At 59.2% G+C, this 15,531-nt stretch overlaps 1 protein-coding gene across 11 annotated transcripts in view; it reads left to right on the top strand.

The window, feature by feature from the left end:
• Positions 1-15,531, top strand: part of DAB2IP (DAB2 interacting protein) — a 189,418-nt gene that overhangs the window by 160,689 nt on the left and 13,198 nt on the right. For all 11 annotated transcript variants that reach the window (XM_059142886.1, XM_059142883.1, XM_059142891.1 and 8 more), the window contains 8 exons: positions 1,191-1,344; positions 3,190-3,288; positions 4,076-4,630; positions 7,600-7,744; positions 7,828-7,972; positions 10,231-10,467; positions 12,028-12,229; positions 13,822-14,000. In XM_059142886.1, coding sequence (XP_058998869.1) covers positions 1,191-1,344; positions 3,190-3,288; positions 4,076-4,630; positions 7,600-7,744; positions 7,828-7,972; positions 10,231-10,467; positions 12,028-12,229; positions 13,822-14,000 — 1,716 coding nt within the window. The remainder of the gene's footprint in view (positions 1-1,190; positions 1,345-3,189; positions 3,289-4,075; positions 4,631-7,599; positions 7,745-7,827; positions 7,973-10,230; positions 10,468-12,027; positions 12,230-13,821; positions 14,001-15,531) is intronic.

The following is a 15,531-nucleotide window of genomic DNA, read 5'->3' as shown; positions in this document are numbered from 1 at the left end:
ATTCCTGAGCCCCCACATTATGGGCCTCTGTTCCCCCTTAACTCCAGTGGGCGTAGAGATAAGGGCTACAGCATTGTGACCTGTGGGAAGTGTCTGGTGCCCCTGCCAGATCTTCCTGCCTGAGGTGTGGTCTTTGCTGAGACAGGGAGAGAATGATAGCTTGGGCCTTGAGCCATCAGAGGCCAGGAGCTGAAAGGCAGAAGTTGTTGGGGGAAGGAAGTCTAGGTGGGCTAAGCCCAGGGTGGGTTCTGTGCCGGTTGCAGGGGTGTGGGCTATGGACAACAATAGGAGCAAGGCCTGCCCAGCCTCCATGCTAGGAGTCCCAGCTGTGGGAAGGGGCTTTGGTGGGGCACTGCTCTGTGCCTTTGGCTCTGGAGGGGTATTCACCTCTCTGAGGACTCTACCAAGCTCTGGTACACGTGCCATCTGGGGTACTTTCCATGTGATGTGCTGAGGAAACCGAGGCTCAGAGAGGGGAAGTGACTTCCTCAGGGCCACACAGCAAGTAAACAGTATGCACAGGTCTCTCAGAGCCCGTCCTGGTCTGGGCTCCACTTGGGCACCAGGTGGTCCACTACCTCTGCTCTTTGTGTCCACGTGGGGCCTACTGACCCTGACCTTGGACCCAAGCTCCAGGACATGGGCCCTGTCTGAGTGTCAGTATCCCAGGGACCGAGCAGAGACTTCTGCATCCTTCCCAGTTTGAGCCTCGCGTCCTTGTATGTCGCCGGGGGGAGGCAGAAGTCCTGTTGCTCTCCTCCCTGAGCTGCTGCGCGGACTGCGATGCTCTGTGTGAAAGGGCTCTGTTGACAGTGACGTTCTGGACAAATGGCTGACTCCTTAGGTCTTGGAGGAAGACCAGGGCCAAGGAAAGGAGGTGGGGAAGATTGCCTGGGTGCTGTGGGTCTCCAAGGCCAGGACCCTGCCCCAGAGCCGGTGCTGATGTTCATCTCCTGTGTGGCGGCCTCATCCTCAGCCGTTTGCTCCCTGAGAGGCTGAGCCACTTCCCCAGAGTCCCCCAGTGGGGAAGAGGGCCTGGCGGGTCCCTGTAACTCCAGGACTGTAATGCCCCCTTCTTGGGAGGAGTGATTGACTCTAGCTGGGAGGTCTGGGCAGGCTTCCTGGAGAAAGGGGGAAGGGAGGGGCGTGGCAGGCTGGGCCTGACGCAAGAGCCTCCCCCACCCCCCCAGGTCCCATCTGATGCCCAGGCTGAAGGAGTCTCGCTCCCACGAGTCCCTGCTCAGCCCCAGCAACGCGGTGGAAGCTCTGGACCTCAGCATGGAGGAGGAGGTGGTCATCAAGCCGGTGCACAGCAGCATCCTGGGCCAGGACTACTGCTTCGAGGTGTGTCCCCCTGCATGGGTGGGGTGGGGCACGGGTGTCCTCTCCTGGTCAGGCCAGTTTGCATCCAGACACTCTCTGGATTGCTTTGGGGCAAGGCTGGAAGTCTGCTCATAGCTTTTGGCTCCTGAGAAACCAGATGGAGGTGGGAGACGGGGTGCTTGTTTCTGCTCCGTGGGCTCCTTGAAAATGGGTCAGCACTGTCCTCCATGTGCAGGGCACAAGGTCCCAGTGGGTGAGGGAGAGAAAGCCTGTATAGAATTGCTTAAGCCCTAGAGCCTGCTCACTTCTCAGAAACCCCTCAAACGCATTGTGGGGTAGGAGAGACCATTGCCTTTTGGGGCTTTGTCTCCCCTTGTGCATAATGAGAGCCAGAGCCTTTCTTCCTCTAGCTTTCTGTGACCCAAGGTTTGAGAGCAGAGAGTCAGCCACCCAACATATGCAGGGTGTGCAAGGCTGTGACCTGCCCAGTCCCTCACTGTAGATGGGGAAGCCAAGGCCCAGATTGATCAAGAAGATGTCAGCAGTCACAAGGCAGCCCGAGGCCAAGCCAGGACCAGGGTAGCTAATGTTGCAGGTGTTCCTGGGAGTTCCTAATAGCTTCTCCAATTATTCGTATTCTCTTCCCAACTCTGTTTCTGGGTGGCTTCCCACCCCTAACAATCTTGCATGATTAAGGGAGCTCTCTGATAGAGGAATGAGCCTGGTAATGAAAATCAGCTACTCAGGGACAACCTCCAAGCACTCCTGCCCTGGGGAAAGAATGGAGTGCGACCTGGCACCTGCTGTATGCTCTGTGCTCACTGGGTGCCGTCTCGTGCTCCAGGCTCCTGGTCCATCGGGCTCTGATGTCTTTGCTTGGGATGCGCTGAAGCTGATGCCTGTCCGCTTGTGCACAGCAGGGGTGCTGTTTTGTGCAGGCCCTTGAGTGGGCTGGATGAGGACTCTGCTTTCCCCCTGTAGAGCCCTTGGCCTGGTGCTGGGGACAGCAGGAACAGAGTAGGAGCTGCTTGGGTTAGGTCCCCTCATCTGGAGGAGACCGAAGGATGAGGAACACAGGGGAGGGGAAGGGTTTCAGACAGAAAGACCCCAGGGCCCAGCAGGCCTAGATAGTCCAATTCTTTTTTTTCTTTTTTTAAAGATTTTATTTATTTATTTGACAGAGAGATCACAAGTAGGCAGAGAGAGAAGGGGAATCAGGCTCCCTGCTGAGCAGAGAGCCCGATGCGGGGCTCAATCCCAGGACCCTGAGATCATGACCTGAGCTGAAGGCAGAGGCTTAAACCTCTGAGCCACCCAGGCACCCCTAGATTCTTATTTCTCCAGTGTGGCCCCCAAAATGCTAAGTTTCTGTGACCATCACTATGGTCACTGCCACTTGGGAAAAGAACTGTCAGAAGGTGTCAACTGAGGACTGAGGTGATCCTTTGTGCTTACTGGTGGTTGTGTCCTTGGTGCCTGTGGTTTTACCTGTAGAGGGAGGTTCTGGGTAAGCTTTGCCTTCTGACCTGGACAGAGGGCCCCTCACCTTCTCTCCTGCCACCTCTGGGAGAGAGGCTGGAGCCATAAAGATGCTTTCCTGTGGACAAGGGTGCTGAGGCAAGGGTGGGAAGCTGGGGCCAGGCACCAACTGGTCCAGGCATGGGCTGTCCTGCTGTTGCTGACCTGCTCTGGGACTTGGGTCTCAGCGAGTCACCTGCAAATGTAGTCTTTGTGAGCCTTGTTCTGCCTCCCCTCTGTGGCTGTGGCGCATACTCGGCGGCTGAAGTCCTCCAGGGTCCAGAGGTCTTCCATCATACCAGCCTTGCTGTGCTCCCCTCCTGTGACACTATCCTGCCCGTCCCCCAGGTGACGACATCGTCGGGAAGCAAGTGCTTCTCCTGCCGATCGGCAGCCGAGCGGGATAAGTGGATGGAGAACCTCCGGCGAGCGGTACACCCCAACAAGGTAAGCCTAGACCCAGACCAGACACAGACTCTGGCAAGGGGGACGGAGTAGGGTTCTCGGGTGTAGGTCGCGATAGGGGGTGGAGGCGGCGCCCGAGTGGGCAGTGGTGTCGGCCCCCGAAGTAGGAGCTCCATTTGGCCAGGCTGACGCAGGCCAGAGAACGGAGATTGGGTGCTGGTGCCCTGCTGCCTGAATTCCCGTGTCCCCCCCTACCCTGCCCCCTAACCATGCATATGGCTGGTTCCATATGTGTCCAGTTCTGGCTTGGACGGCTGTTCCTTCAGAGGAGCACCTCTGGCCTAGGCTGGTGGGCCCCCAGCTCCTCCCGTCAGGTTCATGGATCTCCCTCCTGTAATTGGCCACTTCTGTGCCTGCCTACATGGCCTGCCTGCAGGGCTTGGGCAGAGTCCTGGTCACCGTGACCTCACTAATAAAGAAGGGGACTTAGCAGCGGTCACCTCTAAGTGACTTTACAGACTGGCGAATGCAGAAGAGCTGGGAAATGGCACAGTTGTCTGCTGTGTGCCAGGCCTTGTGCTGCCCTCTTACTTGGTCTGTCACTCCATTTCGTTCCCATTTCACAGAAAAGAGACCCAAGGCTTAGGTTAAGTCATGGGCTTAAGGTCAGTGGGCCAGTGCAAGGCAGAGCAGAGACCCAGCCCCTTGTCCGCCAGACTCCAGAGCTGTCCCTGCCTCCTCCTGATCCCATATCGGGGCTGGGCCCCTCCTGGATCTGAGAGCTCTCTGCAGCCCCCACGGTGAGCGCGGCCCCCTTGTACGTGTGCAGGACAACAGCCGGCGTGTGGAGCACATCCTGAAGCTGTGGGTGATTGAGGCCAAGGACCTGCCGGCCAAGAAGAAGTACCTGTGCGAGTTGTGCCTGGACGACGTGCTCTACGCCCGCACCACGGGCAAGCTCAAGACCGACAATGTCTTCTGGGGGGAGCACTTTGAGTTCCACAACCTGCCACCCCTGCGCACTGTCACCGTCCACCTGTACCGGGAGACGGACAAGAAGAAGAAGAAGGAGCGCAACAGTTACCTGGGCCTGGTGAGCCTGCCGGCTGCCTCCGTGGCCGGGCGACAGTTTGTGGAGAAGTGGTACCCGGTGGTGACGCCCAACCCCAAGGGTGGCAAGGGCCCCGGGCCCATGATCCGCATCAAGGCGCGCTACCAGACCATCACCATCCTGCCCATGGAGATGTACAAAGAGTTTGCCGAGCACATCACCAACCACTACCTGGGGCTCTGTGCAGCCCTCGAGCCGATCCTCAGTGCCAAGACCAAGGAGGAGATGGCGTCGGCCCTGGTGCACATTCTGCAGAGTACGGGCAAGGTCAAGGTGCGTGTGTGGGCACAGGTGGGTCTTTGCACATTGTGCGGCCCACACGGAGGCCTGGTGGTGCGTACTAGGTTACCCACTGTCCCCTGTGTCCGAGTCACGGCGTTTAGCTCTCACAGAGGCACCCATCACAGCCAGGTGGGCCCCCTAAGCCCCAGAGTTGTGTCACAGAATGGGGGGCTTTGTGTCCCTCCTCCACGGTTGGAGGTGGTTGGTAACGCACACGTGGAGCTGAGGGATGGGACCGTGGCGTAGAGTGAAGGAGCAGGTTTGAGGGGCCTCTCTGCAGCCCTCGAGGGCTGGCCTCTCCTTGACACACATCCAGTGAGGGAGCATTCAGGTGACATCCCTGACATGTGACGGCCTGTCCTAGTCCCCAGCCTCCCCCTCCCACGTAAGGCACACAGGCTCACAGCCAGGCTCACATACATGGTACACACAGTGCCTGTGCTGTTCAGCAGTCAGCCCGCTATGGTGACAGCTGTTCCTGGCCCCACAGCTCACGGAACGGGGACTGTCCCAGAGCCATCCGGCAGGCCCTCCTGTAGGGTTGGAGGGTCCCACCTCTCTGCCTGCCCCCCGCTTTCATCTTCCAGGCTGCGCTCAGCCTGGTGCTGTACAGGTGCTTCCCTCGCACCTGACTCCGAAGACAAGTAGGCTCTTTCAGGAAGGCCCCCACTGCCCAGCTGCCCAGCACGGTGGAGCGTGGTTCTGTGGGCCTCAGAGGTGGACCCCCACCCCTCCACCCTGCCCCTTCCGTTGGTGGGGAGCTACCTGAAGGGGGTTCAGTGGAGAAGGACTGGACAGTGCAGAAGGCCGCGGGTGCTGGCCCATGTCATAGGAGAATAAAACACAAATGTCTTATCTACATTTATGAAGTAAAAAGAAGGAGCCAGGCCTTTGTGCTCTGGACATGGTGTGGTTTGAGAGCCAAGTGGCATGTGATGGAGGTGAGGGACCACCATGTGTCAAGGTCCTGAGCCCTCACAGTCTGGGGCAGAGGGGAGATGTGGGTTGGGGGCCCAGGCTCATAACTCCCATCAGGGCCCCTTATTCCCTTACCTGTTCCCAGAAGTCTTTAGCCCCCTTTGGGCCCTCTAGAGCCCCCCGCCTATTGGACTGGTGGCCCCCCTCAAGGAGAGGGACTTCCTCAGCATGGTCTCTGTGCGGGGAGGGAGTGCTGAGTCCCCCCCCCCCCACCCTTTGGACCTGACTAGGCTGGACAAGCTCTGGTCAGTGTTAGTAGGCTGCTGGGAAACCAAATGAACTGAGGGATCCCCAGCCCCCAGAGAGGGAGTGAGCGAGGTCTCTTCTGCTGCTGTGTCTGTTCTTTCAAGACCCAACCGCAAGGGCTAGGCTGGCCTGGCAATCCGACTTCCTTCTGCGGTGACCTTTTTTTATAAGGCTTGTGGTCCCCACCGTGGAGGGAGTTGGACGTCAGGCTCTAGCTGCCCTCAGTGGGCCTGGGGGATCATTAGGCAGAACAATGGAGAGTAACTTGAGCTGGGGTGATGTGCCTGTGAGCTTCTTCTCTCTGAACACTTGGGAACTAATGGGGCATTCTGGGGGAGAGGCAGAGTGTCTAGTAAGGGCCCTGCAATCCTGAGATAAAAGGTTTGTGAGTGGGCACCTCAGCACCTTCCTGCCCTCTCCCCAGGGTCCGCCCTCCAGGGCCGTGACTTTGTAGATTTCCTGCCCTTGGACTCCAGGGTTTCTCCCTGCCATCCCTACTCCAGATCTGGCCCAGGTAGCTGTGTGTGAACTTGGACAGGTCACTTTACTATTCTGTGCCTCTTTCCCTTCATTGGGTTTTAGCTCTAAAGAGAGCTTCTCATCCCAGCCTGGGCCCCGCACCCACCCCAGGAGTTGAGGAAGACCTGTGACCAGGAGCCGGAGCCCAGTGGAGCTGCAAGGCCCCATGGCAGTACTTGCCTCTGCTTCTGTGTCCTCAGAGAAGGGGGCCCTACAGCTCATCCGTAGGGCAGGAAGGGGTCCTCGGGCTGTGTGATACCCAGAGAGGCATCAGCCACTCCCCCTCCCGACTTTGGCCGGTAGGTCTCCTGCACCTAGAACTGATTTCTCTATTTCAGGGGCCACTTGTGATTTCAGAGGGCCCAAAGCAGTGCATATTAGTGTGAGGGATTTCCAGGGCACCAGAAACCCCGGCTCATGCTGGCTGCCTTGCCACCTCTGTCTCCCTCTGCTAGGTCTCTGATTCCCTCTCTTCCCCTCCCCCAGGTCCCAGGGTTGGCTGAGGGCTTGAGGAGGCAGGGGCTCCCAAGGGAGGCAGGCTCACCGTACTTCATCTTCAGAGTCAGGAGAGAGGGCATGGGCTCAGGCTCCTTCCAGGGTCTCCCTGTGACACTGTGTAGGGGACCCGTAGACTCCTCAGGTTCATAGCTGTCTTCCAGAAGCCTGGGACCCACAGCGGTGAGGGGCTGCCTCACCACTCAAGCCAAGGACTGTGTTCTCGCCATCTGAGCCATGGCCCACGGCCTTCCCGGGTGTCTGGACAGCTTCCCCCCCGTGGGGCGGCACAGAACAAGTCTGTCTGGTGTGGGAGCCCCTGCCAGAGTCACGGGCAGGAGAATCGTGGCAGCTGTTTATACAGTGGAGGGGGGGTGGCCCATGTGTCCTCTTTAGCGCTATTGGCGACGGGAAGGGAGATCCGCTCTGGTCTCCTGGCCAGGCCTGGTCAGGGTTTGAGTCCAGCGGGGCTGACCATAGTGCAGTTGGCTCCCGGCTCCATGTGGCAGCTGGACCCACTCTCGCATCCCCACCTCCAGCTGTCTGCCCTCCGTGGGCTGCCCGTGCTCACCTGCCAGTGGTGGGCAGCCACTGCCCAGAGGTGGGCACCACCAGCGGACCAGCTGCAAGAAGTGGGTGCTTCTGGCTGGGGGGTGGGGCTGGGATCCTCGGGTCCTGCGGTCCGGGTTGCTCACATCTGCTCTTCTCACCTCCCTTCCCAGGACTTCCTGACCGACCTGATGATGTCAGAGGTGGACCGCTGCGGGGACAACGAACACCTCATCTTCCGGGAGAACACACTGGCCACTAAGGCCATCGAGGAGTACCTCAAGCTGGTGGGCCAGAAGTACCTGCAGGACGCGCTAGGTAGGGAGGGTGCAGGCTAGCCGCGGGTGGTGGGAGGCCCGCCCCCGCCAGTCCTTACGCCCTCTCGCTGCCTCCTGCCCCAGGTGAGTTCATCAAAGCGCTGTATGAGTCGGATGAGAACTGCGAAGTAGACCCGAGCAAGTGCTCGGCCGCCGACCTCCCTGAGCACCAGGGCAACCTCAAGATGTGCTGCGAGCTGGCCTTCTGCAAGATCATCAACTCCTACTGGTCAGTGCCGCCTGCGCCCCTGGCCCTGCTTGTGTCAGTGTGCCCGCAGGGTGCCGGGCAAGGCCCTCGGGCTCCATCCTCCATGACTCCTACACGATAGAGCGGAGGGTTGATGAGGTCACTGGTGGCCCAGCTGCAACCTCACGTAGCTCCCAAGTGGTGGCTCTGGGAGGGGACCTCCCTCCTGCCTGGACCCCTGTCCTGGTCCTTGGTGGGCTCTCCGATGTAGAAGAGGGTCCCAGAATCTGTGCAGGACATGGGGTGGAGAATTGATGGGGCAGCACGTCACCAAGTCTCTTAGCGGGCCCCGTCCGTGGGCCGGCCACTGTCGCAGGTGTCGGAGCCTCAGCATGGGGAGCGAGGTAGGCAAGGACCCGTCCAGGCACCCTCCAGGGTCAGGCAGATGGCTTCATGCGAGGCCTCTCCGCTGTCCACAGGGTTGCCACCACCACCTGTCCCCCGCGCCATACCTCACTCCTTTCTTGGGCAGGGCCTCCCTCCCCCCCAGCCCCACCACCACACGCCACCTCCCTTCCTGTTTTAAGGCCTTATGCCTGCCTCCCCTCAGCGGCCCCCCTTCATGGTATCCAACATGGTTGTCTCACCCCCTCTGAGCACTTTGGTCAGAGGGGGATTGTGCCTATGTCTGTTTCCTGCATATACTTGGAACTCCCTGGGGGCAGCTGGATCTGCCAGCTCAGGGCTGGACCTAGGAGGGCCCAGGAATGGCTTGCTGCTCCTGAAAGACTAGCAGAGATAGGCCTGCTTGGTGAGTGAGAACTGCGGGCAGGGAGCAGAGGGAACAGCCAGAGGCCGCAGAATGGATGTTCCCCTACTATGTCCTCCGCCCCTGGGCTGCACAGGGTACCCAACTAGGGTCAGCCTGGCCCCTTGGGCTGGGCCAGAAGTGATCCCGGGACCTGGCGGTGAGAGACAGCCCTGAACGCTTTGGGGTTCAGGGCTGTGCTTGGGCTGGGCTGGGCTGGGTTGGGCTGGGCTGGGCTGGGCTTTCACCCTCCAGCGCCCGTTCCCAGGGTAGACTGGGTGTGGGACAGAGGGAAACACCCGTGGACAATTTCCCATTTCCTCTTTGTGATATTTGTCAGGCGCCCAGAGGCACCCTTCTGTTCTGGACAGGCCTTCCACAGATGTCATTGCTCCACAGCTGCCTCCTGGCAGAAATGCCTGGTCTTGGTCAGGCATTTCGAGGGCCAGGACTCAGGATCCTTGGCCTGCTCCTGTCGCTGTCTCTCCGGCATGCTTTTGCGGGTTCAGCCTCATTCACTGTGGAAAGCCTGCTGGGCAGGTGCTGGGCTTATTGGGCAAAAGCCTTGTGAGTTGATTAAGGCTTCTTACGGCCTTGAGATGTTCGTGTGAACTTGGCAGGGCAGGCCCTATTCTCATTGTAAGAGTGAGGGAACTGAAGGTCAGGGAGGGCTGGGCACTTGCTCAGAGCACCCTGAGCTAGCGACAGAGCTAGAGATGGAGCCAGTGACAGAGCCAGTGATGGAGCCAGGTGTAGAGTCTGTGCAGTGCTGAGCCTGGTCCTTCCTGGGGTGGGAGGCGTCTCTTTTCTGGGTAAAGAGTAGGGAAACCACTTCAGGATTGGCCAGTGAGTCCTGACTGTAGCAGGCTGTGGGTGCTCAGCAGAGAGAGCCCCCAGCTGGGTGCTAGGACCCCTGTCTACCCCCACTGGCCCCCCGTCGGTGGGTGGGGGTGCACTCCCTCCATTTGCCTTCCCGCCAAGAAAGGGGAAAGCTGTCTTGTCATCCTGTGATTAGGCTGTTCCCATCTTGATCATTCTGAGCTCGGCTGAAGCCGTCCAGTTCCTGCACGTGATTCAAGCAAAGGGAGTGAGTCTCAGCAGCCAGTGATGGCATCCAGGGAACAGCGGCCGGTCCCAGTTGTATTCTCCTCCCTGTGCCTCGTGCCTGGTGTTGGAGGCGGAGGGTGAAGCCCCTGGGCAGGCTAGCCACTGCCACTGGTTCTTGTTGGGACAGAGACCTGGCCTTTCTGTGCCCGTGCCCCTCCCTTCTCGGCCCCTTTGTGAAGAGCCCACCTCCCTGCCTGGAGCTCAACTATCCTGCTCCTTCCAGCAAGCCTTCCCTTGGCCCTCGCTGTGCCCTGCTCCCCTGTGCTGGCTAGCTCCCCCGCAGCCCACCTCCCCCGCTCTCAGGCCCAGACCTGGGTCCCTGCTGTGCACCCTCCTGCCCCGGCACCCTGCCCGATGACTGGCTCCCCGTCCTCTGTCCCCTCAGTGTCTTCCCACGGGAGCTGAAAGAGGTGTTTGCCTCGTGGCGGCAGGAGTGCAGCAGCCGCGGCCGGCCTGACATCAGCGAGCGGCTCATCAGTGCCTCCCTGTTCCTGCGCTTCCTCTGCCCCGCCATCATGTCGCCCTCGCTCTTCAACCTGCTGCAGGAGTACCCTGATGACCGCACCGCCCGCACCCTCACCCTCATCGCCAAGGTCACCCAGAACCTGGCCAACTTCGCCAAGTGAGTGCCGGGCGCCCCTCTGGACGGAGTCTGGGCGCCAGCTGGAGCACGGGGATGAGTTGGAGTTGGGCGGCGCACGGTCCCCATGTATGGCCCCGCCGTCCTCAGTTCTTCCCGACCCCGTTGTGCGAAACAAAATCTCCACCCCTCATCCTCCCCCTACAGAAAGTACATGGCATTTGGGTACGTTTCCTTCATTTTCAAAGGTGAGAAGAGGAGATATTTTTTCCTTCTGCTTTTTTGAATTAACATTTTATCATAAGGATTATCCCGTGTACTTAACATTCATAAGCCTCATTTTGCAATGAATGACTAATATGCCTTCCAGGGAGAATGGCCCATGTTTCCGTGACCCGCCTGGCATGGTTGGGCTCTCAGGTTGTTTCAGACTGTCCTTGTTTGATGCCGTGAAGGATGTCTTTGCTCAGAAAGCACTTCAGTGTTCTTAGCTGTCCCTTGGAGCCAGTGGGTGCAAACGGAAGGGCTCGTTTGCAGTGTGGATGGGGCCCTATGTAGGCATCTCTGTGCGGGGCTCTGAGTCACATCTGGCCCCAGCCTCCCAGACCCGTGCTTCCCCAGGGAGAAGGAATGTGGGAGAAGTAGCGGAGCAGTGAGAGAGACGCCCAGGCCTCTTGGGAGGGGCCTGGGCTGGGGTCCTGGGAGACGTGCCCCTGGGCAGGCCCCGGGAGGGTCATGTGCCGGCATCCCCGACTCGTCAGTGCTGGGCTAGGGGGAGTGGGAGGCGAGATGCGAGAGGTCACAGGGACTTGAGGTGCAGGTGGGGCAGGGAGAGCCCCTGGACAGCCTGAAGCAAGAGGGAGGTTGGCTGTCCTCCGTTTGGGGTCCTAAACCCGTCAGCCTGAACGTCAGGGGCACGTGGAGGGAGCACAGCAGGCAGCTCGGAGCCGGGGCCAAGAGGGTAGCGGAAGTTCCCACCCACAAAAGAAACTGTGGCAGAAGTGTTGGGGGCAAGGGGTGGCGGTACAGGAGGCAGTGGCTGTGGGGTCTGGGGTTTCTGGAAGATAAAGTCAGCAGGTCTCACCGGTGAGGAAGCGAGAAGCCGGACACCACCAGACTTCTGGCTCAGCTATCTGGGGGATGGTGGTGTCCCCCCTGAGGATAGGCAGCTTGGTGGCAGGGCCTGGGTCTGGGGCAACAGAGCGGATGTCATTTGGCCAGGCCAGGGGCAGGGTAGGGGCGTGTGGATGTGCACGTCCAAAAGCTCAGCAGAGAGGCCTGCCAGACATGCACTGAAAGGCATCTAGACGTCAAGCCTTTGGAACCTGGCGGAAAAGAAGGAGACTGACCGGCAGTGAATGGGGAGTGAGGGCCACAGAGTGTTCCGTGTCCTGTGAGAAGAGGTCCCGAAAAGGGTCTCTGGGCTTAGCCAGGAACGAGGGGGCCCTGAATCAGAACAGATTGGCCGGCTAGGGGAGTGAGTGGCACGGAAGCCGCTGCAGTGGGCTCGGAGGGATGGGAGTGGAGGAGGCGGAGGGCCTCAGAAAAGGGAGGCTCCTGGGCGGGGCCCCGGAGCTCTTACCCTGCCTGCTTTCCGTCCAGGTTTGGCAGCAAGGAGGAGTACATGTCATTCATGAACCAGTTCCTGGAGCATGAGTGGACCAACATGCAGCGCTTCCTGTTGGAGATCTCCAACCCTGAGACCGTCTCCAACACGGCTGGCTTCGAGGGCTACATTGACCTGGGCCGGGAGCTCTCTAGTCTGCACTCGCTGCTCTGGGAGGCCGTCAGCCAGCTGGAGCAGGTGCCTGGCCCCATGGGGCTGCAGGGGGTCGGGCTGGGCCAGAGGATGCCGCAGCGCTGAAGGGTCCTCCTCCAGACTAATTCGGGGGGCAAAAGTGTTTGCCCACCCAGGTGCTGGAGCCGGAGGTGCCAGCCCAGGCCTTGTCAGCATGCGCTGGGGGGCTCTGGGCCCCATTTCCTGGGAGGGGCGTGTCCCATTCACTTGGCCAGCACATGCCACGGGAGCCCACTTTGTGCACCGGGGCTCTCGCTCTGCCTGGGCACACTCAGCAGTGAGTGGACGGTGTGCTCCCTGCCTGTGAGAAATGTGATCATCTTTTGCTGCTTCTCCAGAAATGTCCTTGCTTCAGGGTTTAAGGCCACTGACATGAAAAATGTAGACTGAAGATGCGGTACCTCCCCATGTCAGGCAGGAAGGCGAAGACCTTTCCAGAGTTGCCCTTGACCATCAGTTGAAAATCTTACTCCCGAGCCACCTCTAACCCTGCTGCAGCCACCTGGCAGGCACCTTCCGTGACCTGGGGTCCCCCCATTGGCCCCGCAGCCCCAGCCCACACAGTGGACAGGTTCCTGTCGGCAAGGGCCAGGCCTGCAGGATCCGCTTCCAGAATATCTTCTGCTTTCCGGGACCTCACGAGACCTGACTAAAGTAGTTACTGCCTAGACAGAGCTGGAAGGCCTCCCTGCTGCTATCACAGTTTCAGTCAGGGCCCTCTGGTGTGCAGCTCTCCAGATTCCTCTGCTCGTGGGTGAAGTACACACGCAGGCACAGAGTTCTTTTCCTTGTGTTTGTGGTCAAGCGGGAACTTTGGTGGGCCCACAGTATGCATTTCTATCTAACTGCTGAAAGTCCTGCCGCATCACCGCTGTGACCTGGTGGCCGCACACTGTCTGGAACAGGAGCACACAGGCCACCGCACTGTCGCTGGACTCTCGGGTTCATCCCAGCGCTCTGCTGCTGCACTCTTTCTGCTTGCGGGAGTCCACTGCCCTTTGGCTGCAAGAGGCACCAGAGGGGTCACTCCCTATCGGCCACTGCCTGCTGAGTTCCTGAGCCGGCCTCCGACCACTACATCCGCTCCAGCAGGTGGAAGCACGGACGGTGGCTGCTGCCGTCATGGCTGATGCCAGTGCAGCCAGGATTTGAAATTGAGCTGTCTGTTTCTCAAGTCTGTGCTGTGTTGACAACATGAGTTTCACACTTTCCTTCTGCACAAAGTCCTGGAAGCCAGTGCATAAGTAGAGGGCATCCCAGAAGCCTCTCAGAGAAGGAGCTGTCACTGTGGCAGATTCTGGGGTACCCCCTGGGCTCCCCTCTCTGGGGCACAGGGATAGGACAGCCCCGGGTTGAAGGCTTGGGCTGGGTCACCATTTTTCCCTTTGGGCTTTGCGCCCTCTCTCACTCCCAGAAATAACTGAGGCCTGGGAAAAATGTTCATGTGCAGATTCCCAGCCGCTTCCCAGCCTGCTGGATCTGACAGGTGGGGGAGGGCAGGGCCTGCCTTTCCAAGGGGCTCCTCTGCAGCTGCAAAGCACTTGGCCTTCCCAAGTGGCCCCCACAGATCACACCTGCCTCTTACTGTGTGTTTGCAGAGCATCATATCCAAACTGGGGCCCCTGCCTCGAATCCTGAGGGATGTCCACACAGCACTGAGCATCCCAGGCAGTGGGCAACTCCCAGGGACCAACGACTTGGCCTCCACTCCTGGCTCTGGCAGTAGCAGCATCTCGGCTGGACTGCAGAAAATGGTGATAGAGAACGACCTCTCTGGGTAAGACCTTCTAGGCTTACCAGGTGTTGTGGGGTACGCATGAAGGCAAGGTGCGGCAGTCTATAGCCCGTTGGGGAGGAGGACGTCTACACAAATGTTTATAACATAAGCTAGATGAGACTTGAAATGTGTTACGCAGGCTGTAGTCAGTGAACCTCCATTGGGAAAAATCAGGGAAGGCTTCTTGGAGAAGGTGGTGCCATAGTTGGGGGCTCGTGAGATAAAGGAATATTTCCATTGGTGAAAAAGGCCTTCTACGTAGAGGAACTAACACAAAGACCTGGAGAAATACGCTCTGCTGAAGAACCATTTGGTCCCAAATACGTCTAGATTACCCAGTCGCGTGTTCAGAATACTCTGTTGGTATTTCCTGCGTCTGAATCAACCTCCAGAAGTAGCACTCAGGCATGTGCAGGGTGACTGACTGCAAGGCTCTGAGTCTGGGAGCTCCAGAAACTAGGGGAGGTATCGGAGGTCCAGACCACAGTCTGAGCTCTCGCCCCAAAGGCACAGTGACCTGTAAATAAAGCAGTTGGTGGACAGGGAGGCAGAACGTTCTCGAATATTAATATCAAAATGAGGATGTTCCTTTGAAAGACTTGGGTTTATGGGGAACTATTTCTGCCTTACTCATGCCCTCCCCTGCAGCCATTTTGGGCCAACTCGTAAGGACAAGGCTGGACAGCAGAGCCGGGAGTCAGGTCCTGTCTTGAGGCGGTGGCAGACCTATAAGCAGGCAAGGGCACTGAGATCAGGAACCTCGGGGGTGTGGTGTGCAGGACTAGAGGCCAGGGAGGAGGCCAGCAGTGCAGAGGCCTGGACGCCACTTCCCAGCTCCCTGTGAGCCTTGGGCGTCCATTCATTCAAGCTGCTGAGCGAGACAAAGCAGTTTTGGTAGAGTTCAGTTCAGGCTGAGAGGGAGCCCGGCACCTCTCCATCCCAGGCTGGGCCAACTCCAGCCCCCCATAGTCGAGCCCCCGTCTGCTCAGAGCTCTCTTTACCCCACCCCTACAACCTCCTCTCCAAAGCCCACCTGACCTACCACATTGTGCTTTCTAAGGAGCCGGCTTCCGGGGAGGGGCCAGGGAGAGGCTGGGGCACTGGGGGGAGGGTACAGCCTGCCTCTGCAGGTGCAGACCTTCCCTGCCTGAGTCACACCTCCTCTGATTCCTTGTTTTTGCCAGGAACAGCAGCCCCCGCCTGCCAGTCAGACAAAGGTGGCAGCAGGAGGCTGGGCGGGGTAGGGGTGGGGGTGGGGGGGAAGGCTTCACTAGGTCCCCATTCTGGTTGTCAGTCTGGGGAGAAACAAGAGGGAAGAGGCTGCAGGAGCCTCTTTGAAGTCAGACCCTTGGATAGCAGAGAGCCACTGCATTGTGGGTTTGGGTTTAGCTAGGGGGAATTTTCTAGAACACTCCAGGCTGCGGCACCCAATGTCCCAAGGTGTAGCTGAACCAGGAACGGATGTGCCGGGCTGCCTGGCCTGGAACTAGCAGCGCCAGCCCCTAGAAGGGAGGTGCTGTGCAGGAGCGGC

Source organism: Mustela lutreola, chromosome 12, assembly GCF_030435805.1.
Source record: "Mustela lutreola isolate mMusLut2 chromosome 12, mMusLut2.pri, whole genome shotgun sequence".
NCBI classification, from domain to species: domain Eukaryota; kingdom Metazoa; phylum Chordata; class Mammalia; order Carnivora; family Mustelidae; genus Mustela; species Mustela lutreola.
The sequence above is the reverse complement of the archived record's forward strand: the minus strand, read 5'-3'. Positions and strand labels throughout refer to the sequence as shown.